Source organism: Canis lupus, chromosome 33 (genome assembly GCF_048164855.1).
Source record: "Canis lupus baileyi chromosome 33, mCanLup2.hap1, whole genome shotgun sequence".
In the NCBI taxonomy this organism is placed as follows: domain Eukaryota; kingdom Metazoa; phylum Chordata; class Mammalia; order Carnivora; family Canidae; genus Canis; species Canis lupus.
Window position 1 is genome coordinate 26,225,593 of NC_132870.1, and position 14,855 is coordinate 26,240,447.

The following is a 14,855-nucleotide window of genomic DNA, read 5'->3' on the forward strand; positions in this document are numbered from 1 at the left end:
ATTTAAATAAGAAATTGAAAAGGAAAAAATAAAAATAAAAAATAGAGGTCTATATAAATTAAATCAACCAGTGACTGTGAATGGATAAGGTGTTTTTTATATTGCAAGGTAGGTACTATAGGCAATGATCATCCATATGTCTTAATATGGTTTAGATATCAAAACAAAAGCCATGTGATCTTCCCACACAGTACATAGGAAGAACTGTTAAGGTTATGGGTGCTATCAAAATCTACCATTTTATTTGTCTCTTCCCCAAACTGAATATATTATCCTTATTTCTCATATCTAAATACTCTTCCCTTGCCTTGTTCCTTGATTTTATAGTAAGTCTTATTGCTAATGTGAGCTTCACATCAGAGAAAAAAGAAAATAGAGGAGAAACATGTTGAAAGCACTGAAAGAGAAAAAAAAAAGGAGAAACACGTTTAAAATACTGAAAGAGGAAAAAAAAACTGTCAACCTAGAAATATCTACCCAGTAAAAACAACTCTCAAAAGTAAAGACAAAATATTTCTTTTGAAATTCAAAAGCTGAAATAATTTGCCATCAGGAGACTAACACTTTAAAAATGTTAAAGGAAGCCCTCCAGCAGAAAGAAAATGATACCAGATAGAAATCTGTATTGACAAAAAGGAATGGAAAGCATAAATAATAGATAGGTGAATAAAAAACCTTTTCCCTTATTTTAAAAATCTCCTTAAAAAATGGTAGTTTGCTATTTAAAAGCGAATGCACTTTGAGGTGTATAACATGTAGGAGCAGCACAGAGGATGGGGAATTGGAAGTCTCTCTTGTAAGGTTCTCATGTCATATATACAGTGGTATCATATTTCTTGAATATAGACTGTGAGAAGTGACAATATACTGCAAACCTTCAAGCAACCAGCCACTGTAGGGGAGAGAGGGCATGTATAGCTAATCCATCAGTAAAGAGATAAAATGGAGTCAATCCAAAATGTCTTTTTTTTTTTTTAGATTTTCTTTATTTATTCATGAGAGACACACAGAGAGAGGGAGAGAGAGAGAGGGGCAGAGACACAGACAGAGGGAGAAGCAGACTCCATGCAGGGAACCTGATGTGGGACTCAATCCCGGGTCTCCAGGATCATGCCCTGGGCTGAAGGTGGTGCTAAACCACTGAGCCACCCAGGCTGCCCCAAAAACCTTCTTAAAAGGAATATGGAACAAATCAAAGATAAGACAAATATATTAACAAATAGGAAAAACATATATACATATATATGTATATATCTGCATAACAAATAGCAAGATGGTATATTTAATCCCAACCATATGAAAAAAACTACATTAAATGTAAATGGCTTTTAACACTCCCAATTAAAAGGCAGAGTTTGTGATACCAAATAATCACATTGATATTGAACAACTGTGATACTGAAAGAAGCAAGAACCAAGAAATATCATGCTAATATCAAAGGAAAGCTGGAATGATCATATTAATATAGCAAAGTAGATTTCATAGCAAGTAATATTATAGACTATAAGAGGATAATTTAATAATAATAAAAAGGTTGGTTCATCAAAAGAACATGATAATCCTATGTATGCATCTAATAATGGCACTTCACATTTTATTAAAACTGATAGAACTATGAAAAGAAATGAATTGGCAATTATAGTCAGATTTCAATACATCTCTCTCAACTGTTAGAACAAGTACAAAATGATTAAGGAGACATAAGACTTGAACAGCACTTTTAACCAAGTATAAAAGTCCCTACCCAACAACAGAATTAACATTATTTTCAAGTGTACAAGGATGATTTATCAATATAAATTATATATTGGGTCATAAACAACTATCAATAAGTATTAAAATTTCAGAATATGTTCTTTAGCCACAGTAAAACAAAATTAAAAGCAAAAATCTGTACCAGGATATCCACAAAGTCTCCAAGTATCTGGAAACTGAGCAACATATTTCTAAATGATTTATGAGTCAAAGAATAAATCAGAAGGGAAATTAGAAAGTATTTCGAACTGAATGATAATGAAGACATGACATTAAAATTTGCAGGATTCAGCTAAGCTATTATGTTATTATTATTAAGATATTAATATCTCTAAGCTATTATGCCTTGCTTAGAGAGACATTTATAGTACTGAACAATTATTAGAAAATTATAAAGTCTCAAATTAACGACCTAGAATTCTACTCTAAGAAACTTGCAAAAGGAGAGCAATTTGAGCCCTAAAAGGTAGAAGGAAGGAAAAACTAAATGAATGAAATGAAATACAGAAAACAAGAGAATAAATCAGTGAAACCAAAGCTGGTACTTCTAGACTGCTCAATCAGGAAAAAGGAGAAGGCACAAATTGCCAGGGTCTAGAGATCCTACATCACTACAGACCTTACTGACATTAAAGGAGTAATAAAGCTTTATGCCAGTAAATTCAACAATTCAGATGGAATGGGCAAAGTACTTAAAAGACACATTATCAGGGTGCTAGAGTAGCTCAGTTGGTTAAGTGTCCAACTCTCGATTTCAGCTCAAGTCATGAGATCGAGCCCCACATTGGGCTCCATGCTCAGCACAGAGTCTGCTTGGGATTCCCTCTCCCCTCTCAAGAGCATGCATGTTCTCTCTCAATAATTAATCAATTAATTAATTAATATCTTTAAACACACACATTACCAAAACTTTACTAAAGAAAAAATAAATACTCTAAGTCATTCTATATGTATTAAAGTCATTGAATTTGTAGTTAAAAACTTTCCTAAAAACTCCAGGCCCAGATTATTTTCCTTTCCAAATTTGACTCATTATTTAAGGAAGAAATAATAATAATTCAATGGAAACTTCTAGAAAATAAAAAAGGCATAAACTTCCCAACTCATTTTATGAAGCTGGAAATATCCTGATACTAGAACTAGACAAAAGCATTAAAGAAAGGCTATAGTCCAGTGTTCTCCATAAATATTGATGAGCAAATTCTTACCAAAATTTTAGCAATTAGACACAACAGTGTGTAAAAGGGATAATACATCATGACCAAGTGATTTTATTTCAGGAATGCTTTAACATTCAAAAATCAATGTGATTCACCATATTAGCCAACTTAATGGGGAAAATATAATTATCTCAATAGAGAGAGGAAAAAGCATTTAGCAATATTCAACATCCATAGAACAGAACTTTCTCAGCCTGATAAGGGGCATAACTGAAAAACCGAAAGGTAACTTCATACTTAATAGTGAAACAATGAAAGCTTTACTCCTAAGACTAGAAACAAGACAAGGACAGCCATTTTACCCCTTCTGTTAACATCTAACTGACAATTTTAGGGCAATAGGCAAGAAAAAAACCAAGAAGCATACAGAATGAATAGGAAGAAGTGAAAGTGTCCTAATATGCAGACACATGCTTATCTATATGAGAAGACCCAAAGAATCAACCAAAAAACTCCTAGTACTAATAAATGGCTTGGCAAAGTTGCAAAATAAAAAAGTCAATTGTATTTCTATATACTAGCAATAGACAAAAATTGTAGTGAAAACCAATAGCAAATAGCATAAAAATATAAGATTCTTAGGCATAAGAATTTGACATTTGACAGAAACGTACAAGACCTGTGCATTGAAAACTAAACAACATTGCTGAAGTTTAAAAAGACCCAAACTAGAAATATACACCATGTTTATGGAACACAGGACTAAATATTTTTAAGATGTCAGTTTTCCCTAAATCAATCAATGGATTCAGTACATAACCTATCAAAATGTTACCAAGTATTTCGAAGGAATTGAGAAGGTGATTCTAAAATATATAGAGAGAAATACAAAGGACCTGGAATAGTCAAAGAATTTTCAAAAAGATCAGAATTTGAAGATTCTACTCCCTGATTTCAAGATTACTAAAGATCTATATTTACTAGTAATCAAGACAGTGATCTTGGCATACACACACATACACACACACACAAACCAACACACCATTATATATCAAAAGATCAGAATAGAAAGTTCATAAATGGGCAGCCCCGGTGGCGCAGCGGTTTAGCGCCGCCTGCAGCCTGGGGTGTGATCCTGGAGACCCGGGATCGAGTCCCACATCGGGCTTCCTGCGTGGAGCCTGCTTCTCTCTCTGCCTGTGTCTATGCCTCTCTCTCGCTCTCTCTGAATGAATAAATAAATAAATCTTTAAAAAAAAGTTCATAAATATATCCAGCATGCACAATCAATTTATTTTCAACGAAGGCAATTTATTGGCAACGCTTAATCTTTTTGTCAAGTGGGGTTCAAACAGTTGGGTAGCCATATGGAAAAAAATTAATCCTAACCCTTAATCTTATACCATATGTAAAAATTAACTCAAAACATATCCATTTATTATAAAATTATAGAAAATGCAAAGTAATCTGTAGTGACAGAAAGCAGGTCAGTAGTTTCCTGGGAACAAAGAAAGTAACATTAATTAAAAGGGGAAGGAGGAAACTTTTGGGAATGATGGATATGTACATTATTTTGATTGTTGCAATGGTTTTGCATATATGCATGTCAAAACTAATCAAATAGTACACTTTAAATATATGCTGTTTAATGTATGTCAAATATACCTCAAAACTGTAAGATAAAAACTTTACCATATCAAGATAGTTTGTTTTGTGTCATCCCATTGTATTTCTGGATATAAAATATGCAACATTTTTTAAGTTCTAAATAGCCTAAATACTACGAGAGTCTTTCTGACCTGTTCAGTTTAGAGGTCTTACACTTATTTCTCAAATGTATGCCTAAGAAGTTCAAATGCCTAAGTACTTACATTCACACACATGCTTTTATTTTTCAGATTGAATATGAACACAGAGCACCAGAGTGCCGACTAGGTCTGAAGGAAGGCCGTCCATTCTCAGGGGTCACTGCATGTTTGGACTTCTGTGCTCATGCCCATAGGGACTTGCATAACATGCAGAATGGCAGCACATTGGTAAGTGAGGTACAGACAGGTTAGCAGCACATCCTGTTAAAGACTGGAAGGCTGGAAGGTAGCAGTGTGCGAGGAGAGGAGTATGTTCTCTGTAGATGTCATTGCACAAGTGTTTTCATGAATGAATTGCTGTTGCAAAGGTGACCTTGTTTGGCATATCTAGTACTCTCATAACAGGTTGGCACATTATTGGAAATCTGTTGAGAAGTACATGAAAATCATGTAAATGTTGGTGCGGAGCTAAACCAGCAACTATGCATTGCCAGCTACCATTAGCTGCCAAAAGTTCTTTCAAAATTCAGTGTCAGGTATCTGGTAGGTTATAATCAGTAAAGTAAAAAGCCACATACAAGCCAAGGTGCCAGACCACTTGCTGAGAGAAGTACAAATGAAAAGCATATCATCCATGGCATAGTAACTACTATAGAAAATTCAAAGTACAAAAGAACCCATTATAACTACATAGTATAGTGGGTGAAGTGGATTGGCCCATATAATTGGAGGTTTTGGTAAGTGGGCAAAATGAATATGGTCTTAGGGTGGAGTAGTGTTCAAAACTGAGTCTATGGTGTAGCCTTCCATGTAGCGAGATAAACTATATCAATACATGTAACTCTGGTTTTTAAAACTAATGTGTGGTATTTCATTGCATGAATATACTACACAATATATAAATCCATTCTCCTACTGATAAAAAATGGATATAAATATAATTTTGTCACCACTAACAATACTACAGTGAACATTCAGTCTTCTTGGGCATCCATGGAAGAGTTTTCTAAATATGCTGAATTTTAGTATATAATAAACATTGGTGGTCTAAAAATAAACAAAAAAGTTCACATGAAGAAATTATAAATTAATCCACCTAATGAGTCATTAACATGGATATATGTGTAGTTGAGGAAGATGACCAATGAGACTTAAGATGAAAAATAGAATACAGAGACCAAAGCCATAGTCTAGGGTAGAGAAGAATCCAGGGAGGCGGTAAGCAATAGAGGAAGTAATTTATGGAACATAGTATGAAGTTTTTGAGAAGCAGAAAAGGTATTGGTTTAATGGTCTAGAGCAGAGGTCAGAAAATTTTTGTATTGAAGGTGAGATAGTAAATATTTTAGACTTCACAGGCTACATAGGGTCTCTGTCACATTCTTTGTTTTTGTTTTTTTATTAAAAAGGCAAAAAACATTCTTAGTTCACTGGCCATGCAAAAACTGGCTGTGTGGCAGATTAGCCTGTGGATTTCTGATCCAGGAGGACCAGCACAAGGCTTCTTGTCCATAATATCTAAAATCATCACTAATTGTGTATTGAGCACTTGCTCACTATTAGGAGGCTAGGCTAGATTCTAGGAAGAAAAAATGATCATCAGAGCCATAGTAGGTCCTAAAAGTAACCATGTTTCACTCTAGCAAGGTGATGGATAGTAGACAAGACAGAGACAAGAAGGTTTTGTGTAAAGAGGACTTTTCCTGTAATAGGTCACAGTTTCCATGAGGTACAAAGGAAAGCAGCACTAGGTAAGAACAGAATAGGGATAAACATGAGGGAAAAGGTGGCAAGTGCTCAGAGACGTTGATTTGGAAGTCTTTTTGTATAGGCGGTGAAAAACTCATTTAGTACCATCTGTTATCTATCAAGGTAAGTCTGTTATGATCGCATTCAAGAGTATTTTCCAATGATTTTATGTATTATGTGCACTTTAAATAATCATGATCACATTTTTTCTGCATCAGTCAAAAACACTAAATGCTAAAAGCCAACAAATAATCTCTTGCCAACACCAATATGACTGTGGTTAACAAAAGAGAAAAAGTACCATTAAATTAGCAAAGCAAGAGGAGTAGATTTTTCCCCTTTCAGAATAGCCCCTTGTATTTTGCAATAGCTTAGAAGAGAAACGAAAGAAAGGAAGAAACTTTTAGCCACTTTTTGAAGAGGCTCCACATCTCTCACATCTATTTCTATGTGTGAAAAGTAGGCAATTGCTTCATTTTGGTGGGTGACACTTCTTTCCTTAGAATCAGAAATATATGTGAAGAACAAAGTGAACATAGGTAACATTTCCTGATGGACTCAAAAAAAAAGAAAAGGAAAAAAGAAAATCAACATGGACTTCTCTGTCTCCCTGTACCATTTTGATGCAATCTCCCTCAATAACAGACAGACTCGGTTCTTGGTAATAGGCATGTCACTAATCTGGTCCAAGAGACCACCACCGAGAATCTAAATACTGAGAGGGAGAAAGATACATACGCGCGCGCACACACACACACACACGCGTTTCTTTTGGACTGAAACTGAGGCTGTACTGTTTTATTTCCCTGCTAGGTATGCACCCTCACTAGAGAAGACAATCGAGAAATCGGAGGAAAACCTGAGGATGAGCAGCTCCATGTTCTGCCTCTCTACAAAGTCTCTGATGTGGATGAGTTTGGGAGTGTCGAAGCTCAAGAGAAGAAGAAACAAAATGGTGCCATTCAGGTTCTGAGTTCTTTTCGGCGGAAAGTCAGGATGTTAGCAGAGCCAGTCAAGACATGCCGACAAAGGAAACTAGAAGCCAAGAAAGCTGCAGCTGAAAAGCTTTCCTCTCTGGAGAACAACACAAATAAGAATGAAAAGGAAAAGTCAGCCTCATCTCGTACAAAACAGACTGAAAATGCAAGCCAGGCTAAACAGTTGGCAGGTAAATATAAAGTATTATAAATCTTTGTTTTCTGAAAGTTATGTTAAAAAAAAATGAATATCTTTATTTTTGGCCAATTATATTCAGTCACGTTCTTAGTTTTATACCAGAATCTTCCCTGAAGTCCCAAGGGCCAAGCTTTGATCTTGGAGATGGTAATGAGATATTGCACCCTCAGCCCCAGCTTGTGGGAGAAGTTTGGAATCTATTATATAATAAATAGCAAAGTTTTATGATATGGTGAAATTAATGTTAATCTAGCAGTGGCAGGGAGGCCAAATTAGAGACAGAGGAGCTATGAGTTTGGAGACAGATGCAATCCAAGAGTATGGTAAGAAAAGCTTGGGTTTGGGTGGTAGCAGTGAAGATTTAGCCAAAAAATGATGGAAGGGAGACATCTGGGTGGCTCAGAGGTTTGGCACCTGCCTTCGGCCCAGGGCGTGATCCTGGAGTGCTGGGATCAAGTCCTGCATTGGGCTTCTTGAGGTGAGCTTTCTTCTTCCTCTGCCTATGTCTCTACCTCTCTCTCTCAGTGTCTCTCATGAATAAATAAATAAAATCTTAAAAAAAAGGGGGGGGGAGCAATTGTTCCTAAAATGATTCTCAATACATTGATGGCAAAACATTGGAACAAAGAAAGAAAAATTTAAGACTGACTTCAACATTGTAAGCCTAGATAACCAAAACAATACTATTTGTTGAAATAGGAGGTTTGAAAATAGCATTTATGGGGCAGGGGAATAAGATACCTTTCCTTAGCCATATTAAGTCTGAGTTGAGGAGTAGTTATCTTCTAAAGCTTTTACTCATCCAAACAGATCACATCTGTGCTAGTAGTAATAGAGCATTATTTAATCAGTACTAAGTTGATACTTTCTTTTCAAATCCCCTTGTTTATGTCTTCAGTTAATTGCTATAAAAAGCCATGCAGTATAATGTCCATATCCACATTTTACAGATGGTTTTGGCCTGGACATTAAGAAAAGAAAAATATGTATCTTTTAAGTTTAGTCTACCAGTTTGCTTAGAACCAACCATCTATACTTCATAAAGTCAAATTTCCCTACCAACTCATTTCAAAACCTTAAGAAACTAAGTAATTTCAAATAATATGCTGAAGATACTTAATAAAAATCTGTTGATGGGTTGACTAATACTAAGAGAAGTAAATCCTGTTTACTCCTTAATCTCTCCTTTAAGTTAGCTGCAACGTATAATTGGATTAGAAATTTGCCTCCAGTCTTTTCTAACTGGTTTCTGTAATAATTGTTTCAATTCTCAGGGCTGCCATTACAGTTCCATTTATTTGTTCTTTTCTCATACATAGATTTTTAAGCGAGGTCATGAAATAAAAATACGACTTTAAAATTTTTAACTTACAAAGCTGAAAATTCCTTTAAAGTTTTATTGACAACTGTATAAATAGGGTTTGCCAGTTATATAATAAGATGTGCTTTGAGTGTTTAAATGAACGTCACACTTTTTTTGTAGCATTGCTGAATCTTCTGTAACAAGTATTATGCTACTGCCAACTATTTAACAAATTTTATTGCATGCCAGGCAATGGATAAATAAAGTAATATAAGACCTGGTCCCTTCCTTCAAGGAGCTGCTTTGCACTAGCAGAAGAGGACTAACAATGCGTAATTACAGTACATTAGGGAGCTTTGCTCTATCTGACCTATGTGTGAGGTGGGTATTATACATGCACTAGAAGATGAAATCATAGAAGGCTTCCTTGAGGACTGTGCCAATGGAGGGCAGGGAGACAGGGTGGAGGGAGAAGGCCACGTCAGGTAGAATCTGGAATGGCCAGATACATGGAAGCTCCAGAAAACATGATGCTCTCAGTGAAACAGCTTTGGACATTTGTTACATTCCCAAGTTGCACTATCGTAGAGATCTACTATTTAACCTAACACTTTAGACAAAAAATTATGCAGGACAGGGTCAGCACCCTGACTTTGCTCTTGTCCTCATTTAATGGGTATAATCTTAGTGGGGGTTCTCACATACATTTAAGCATCCTCACTAGCTTCTATATGATAATAATCAGACATATTTGTGTGCTTTCTCATCCTGTCCACAGAACTTTTGCGACTTTCAGGACCAGTCATGCAGCAGTCCCAGCAGCCCCCGCCCCCACCCCTGCAGAAGCAACCTCCACAGCCCCAGAAGCAGCCACCCCAGCAGCAGCAGCAGCAGCAACAGCAGCAGCAACAACAGCATCACCCCATGACAAATAACTCTCAGTCAGAGTCGGTCAACTCCTACTCTTCCTCTGGATCTGCCAATCTATACATGAGACGGCCCAATCCAGTTATCCAAGCTTATCCGAGCTCTTCACACACTTCAGATATTTATGGAGGCGCCAGCCCTATGAACCTCTATTCCACCTCATCCCAAGCTACAGGTTCTTATTTGAATTCTTCTAACCCCATGAATCCCTACACTGGGCTTTTAAATCAGAATAACCAGTATCCAGCATATCAATGCAATGGAAATGTATCAGTGGACAACTGCTCCCCATATCTGGGTTCCTACTCTCCCCAGTCTCAGCCCATGGATCTATACAGGTATCCAAACCAAGACCCTCTCTCTAAATTAAATTTACCACCCATCCATACACTTTACCAGCCAAGGTTCGGAAATAGCCAGAGTTTTTCTTCTAAGTACTTAGGTTATGGAAACCAAAATATACAGGGAGACGCCTTCAGCAGTTGTACTATTAAAACAAATGTACACCATGTAGGGACATTTCCTCCTTATTCCACTCATGAGATGGATGGCCACTTCATGGGAGCCACCTCTAGATTACCAACCAATTTGAGCAACTCAAACATAGACTATAAGAATGGTGAACATCCCCCATCTTCTCATATAATCCATAACTATGGGGCAGCTCCAGGCATGTTCAACAGCTCTCTTCATGCCCTGCATCTCCAAAACAAGGAAAATGACATGCTTTCCCACACAGCTAATGGGTTATCTAAGATGCTTCCAGGTCTCAACCATGATAGAACTGCTTCTGTCCAAGAAGGCTTACACAAATTACAGGATGCTGGTAACCAGGAGAAGCAGCCTTCTGCTGCCGAGGACAATGATGAAGTCTGGTCAGACAGTGAACAGAGCTTTCTAGATCCTGACATTGGAGGAGTGGCTGTGGCTCCAACTCATGGGTCAATTCTCATTGAGTGTGCCAAGCGTGAGCTTCACGCCACAACCCCTTTAAAGAATCCCAATAGGAATCACCCCACCAGGATCTCACTTGTCTTTTACCAGCATAAGAGCATGAATGAGCCAAAACATGGCTTGGCACTCTGGGAAGCCAAAATGGCTGAAAAAGCCCGAGAGAAAGAGGAAGAGTGTGAGAAGTATGGCCCGGACTATGTGCCTCAGAAAACCCATGGCAAAAAAGTGAAACGGGAGCCCACTGAGCCGCATGAACCTTCCGAGCCCACTTACCTGCGCTTTATCAAGTCCCTTGCTGAAAGGACCATGTCCGTGACCACAGACTCCACAGTAACTACATCTCCATATGCCTTCACTCGGGTCACAGGGCCTTACAACAGATACATATGATGTCGCCCCTTGTGGTGGGTACCTCATTTTAAAAAGACCACAACCAACCAACCAACCTGTCTGTAGTATAGTTCTCAATGACGGGGGCAGTGGGGAAAGGACACAGGATTCATGACAAATGTGGTGGGAAGAACCTCAGCTCACCAGCAAAAAAAGAGGTCATCTTACCATAGCACTTAATTTCCACTGACTCCTAAGTGGTCACAGATGGCATCTAGGCAAAAGACCAAAGCATTCTATGCAAAAAGAAGGTGGGGAAGAAAGTGTTCCACAATTTACATTTTTAAACACTGGTTCTATTATTGGACGAGAGGATATGTAAATGTGATTTTTCTCCCCCTTACAACTCTACACATCTGTGACCACTTTCAATAATACCAAGTTTGCATAGTCATGGAACACAAGTCAAACAAGTACTGTAGTATTACAGTGGCAGGAATTTTAAAATACCATCTGGTGCTGAATATACAATGTACTGAAATACTGGAATTATGGCTTTTTAACATGCAGTTTTTACTGTAATCTTAATATTAACTTTTATTTATCAAAATAGCTACAGGAAGCATAAATGAATAGACAGCAAAACACTGAATTTGTTTGGATGTTCTAAGAAATGGTGCTAAGAAAATGGTGTCTTTAACAATTAAAAATTTAATGCCTTGTATCATCAAGATGCTATCAGTGTACTCCAAGGCCCTTGAATAATAGGGGTACCTTTTCATTCAAGTTTTTAGCATAATTACCTATTCTTACACGAGGTTTTTTTAAAAAAAAAATGTGGACATTTAAAGGCCTCTGGATTTTGCTCATCCAGTGAAGTCCTTGTAGGACAATAAACGTATATATGTACATATATATATACACATATGTATATGTGCACACACGTATATGTATAAATATTTTAAATGGTGTTTTAGAAGCACTTTGTCTACCTAAGCTTTGACAACTTGAACAATGCTAAGGTACTGAGATGTTTAAAAAAAAAAAGTTTACTTTCATTTTAGAATGCAAAGTTGATTTTTTTTTTTAAGGAAACAAGGAAAGCTTTTAAACTATTTTTGCTTTTCGCCATGCATCTGCTGATGAGCAATGTGTCCATTTTTAATATAGCCAGTTAAATCCACAATGGGGCTTACTGGATTCAAGGGAATATATTAGTCCACAACACATGTTTTCTGGTGCTCATCTCACATGCTATACTGTAAGTTTTATACAAAATTGTATGACAAGTTCATTGCTCAAATACATAGTTTTAGGAATTTCCTCTTAACTGCAGGTAATAAATAATGACATGCTACAGACTTAACAAAGCTAGTTCACTTAAGCCGATGCTACTTTAGGGATCTGTATGCTCTTCAGCAAACTGAATGGCAGTCTGCTTTTGTGTTGATAATTGTACATTGTGATGTTGTCATTTCTTAGCTTAAGTGTCCTCTTCTCCAGGAAGATTGAGCAGATTGATGCCTGCGTAAGATGAATAAACAGGGTTAGTTCCATGTGAATCTGTTAATTAAAAAGAAAAAAAAAAAACAGGCAGCTGGTTTGCTGTGGTGGTTTTAAATCATTAATTTGTATAAAGAAGAAGTGAAAGAAATGTATAGTAAGTAAATTAAATTGTAAACAAAACTTTTTTAATGCAATGCTTTAGTATTTTAGTACTGTAAAAAAATTTAAATATATACATATATATGTATATATATATATATATATGGATTTGAAGCAGAATTCACATCATGATGGTGCTACTCAGCCTGCTACAAATATATCATAATGTGAGCTAAGAATTCATTAAAGGTTTGAGTGATGTTCCTACTTGTCATATACCTCAACACTAGTTTGGCAATAGGATATTGAACTGAGAGTGAAAGCTTAGAGCATCATGTACCATCATTTTTTTCCAAGTCTTTTTATTATTATTATTATTATTAAAAAAGCATACCTTTTTTCAATACTTGATTTCTTAGCAAGTATAACTTGAACTTCAACCTTTTTGTTCTAAAAATTCAGGGATATTTCAGCTCATGTTCTCCTTATGCCAACATGTCACCTGTGTTTATGTAAAATTGTTGTAGGTTAATAAATATATTCTTTTTTCAGGGATTTAACCTTTTTATTTTGAATCCCTCCTATTTTACTTGTATATGTCCTGATGTAACTAAAACTAATTTTGTAAAATCTGTTGGCTCTTTTTATTGTAAAGAAAGCATTTAAAAAGTTTGGGGAAATCTTTTGACTGTTTCAAGCAGGAAAAAAAATTACATGAAAATAGAATGCACTGAGTTGATAAAGGGAAGATTGTAAGGCAGGAGTTTGGCAAGTGGCTGTTGGCTAGAGTCTTTCAACACTCTAAAGGGTGAGTTTTTTATCCTGTAGCCAGTACAGTAGAGGTCCATGAGGACTTCCCTACATAAGCAGAACACTTAGGGGTGTGGCATGTAATTGTATGATTACATTTTGGTCTATGTATATTTGTGCTTACTAACATTTCAAATAAATTCTTAATGAAACAAGACCTTTTGAGTTTTACTGGTCAAGTCTTTATAACATGGCTTTTGTCTTTTTTAAAAATTTCCCTTCAGTTTTTGGCTGTGACCAATTTACACAGATTTTTAAAATGTTTGCTTTGCATATGTCAAAACACATGATTTAAATATTTTGCATATACCATATATCTAACCCCAAATACTTGGTTACTACATGCACATCTGTTGATTTTGAGTCAACCATCCCTATATGAATATTTGGTTTCTCTATCATCCACTGTCATTTGTCAAACTGCTGGCCAACAAGAGCAAGAAGTGTAGTTTGGGATCTGGAGAGAGGGAGGGAGGGAGGGAGGGAGGAGGAGAGGAAATCAAATGGCATATTGTAAATATCAGATCTATAATTGTAAATATCAAACCTGCCTCAGTTAGAATGAATGGAAGCAGATCTCCAATTTGCTTATATAGGAATATCAGGTTAACTATATAGCCATACTTGAAAATGCTTCTGAGTGGTGTCAACTTTACTTGAATGAATTTTTCATCTTGATTGACGCACAGTGGTATACAGTTCACTTCTAAAGCTAGTGGTTAACTTGTGTAGGAAACTTTTGCAGTTTGACACTAAGATAATGAACTCTGTGTGCATTTTTCTATGCTTTTTTTAAACTTAGTTTCATTTCATTTTCATGTTCGGTTTGTCTATAAAACCTGAGGATGGTTATAAATACTGTAAGTATTGTAATGTTATGAATGCAGGTTATTTGAAAGCGTTTATTATTATATCATTCCTGATAACGCTATGTGAGTGTTTTTAATAAAATTTATATTTATTTAATGCACTCTAAGTATTGTCTTGTTGAAGTTTCTGTTTATGCCTGAACTACTGTTACTTCGATGAGGCAAAAGGGAATGAGAAGAAATTGCTTTTTAAAGATACTCTTTAGATGGTTGCTTATTAAACTGTACCTAAAATAATATCTGGATGATTAAAGCCAAAATTTTTCTCTAGCAGAATAGCCTAGATATTCAACTTTTTTTCCAGCTTACTTTGGCCTGTTTATTTTGTGTGTGTTGTCAGTACTAGGGATGGAGCAGTAACACTTCTGCTGACCAACTGATGTCCCTTCTGGCATGTGGCCTGTGAGG

At 36.2% G+C, this 14,855-nt stretch overlaps 1 protein-coding gene and 1 long non-coding RNA gene across 4 annotated transcripts in view; one reads left to right on the forward strand and one right to left on the reverse strand.

Moving 5' to 3' along the window:
- The window catches only part of TET2 (tet methylcytosine dioxygenase 2), a 124,999-nt gene extending 110,445 nt beyond the window's left edge, over positions 1-14,554 (forward strand). Inside the window, exons 9-11 of one of the 2 annotated variants that reach the window (XM_072810137.1) lie at positions 4,815-4,952; positions 7,287-7,641; positions 9,731-14,554. In XM_072810137.1, coding sequence (XP_072666238.1) covers positions 4,815-4,952; positions 7,287-7,641; positions 9,731-11,223 — 1,986 coding nt within the window. In that variant the 3' untranslated portion in view covers positions 11,224-14,554. Of the gene's footprint in view, positions 1-4,814; positions 4,953-7,286; positions 7,642-9,730 lie in introns of those variants that run through there. The other variant, XR_012023199.1, reaches the window with a different exon arrangement.
- LOC140623660 (uncharacterized) overlaps positions 11,663-14,855 on the reverse strand; it is a 78,144-nt gene continuing 74,951 nt past the window's right edge. For both annotated transcript variants that reach the window (XR_012023202.1, XR_012023203.1), the window contains 2 exons: positions 13,163-13,270; positions 11,663-12,687 (listed from right to left, as the gene is read on the reverse strand). This is a non-coding gene — a long non-coding RNA (uncharacterized lncRNA). The remainder of the gene's footprint in view (positions 12,688-13,162; positions 13,271-14,855) is intronic.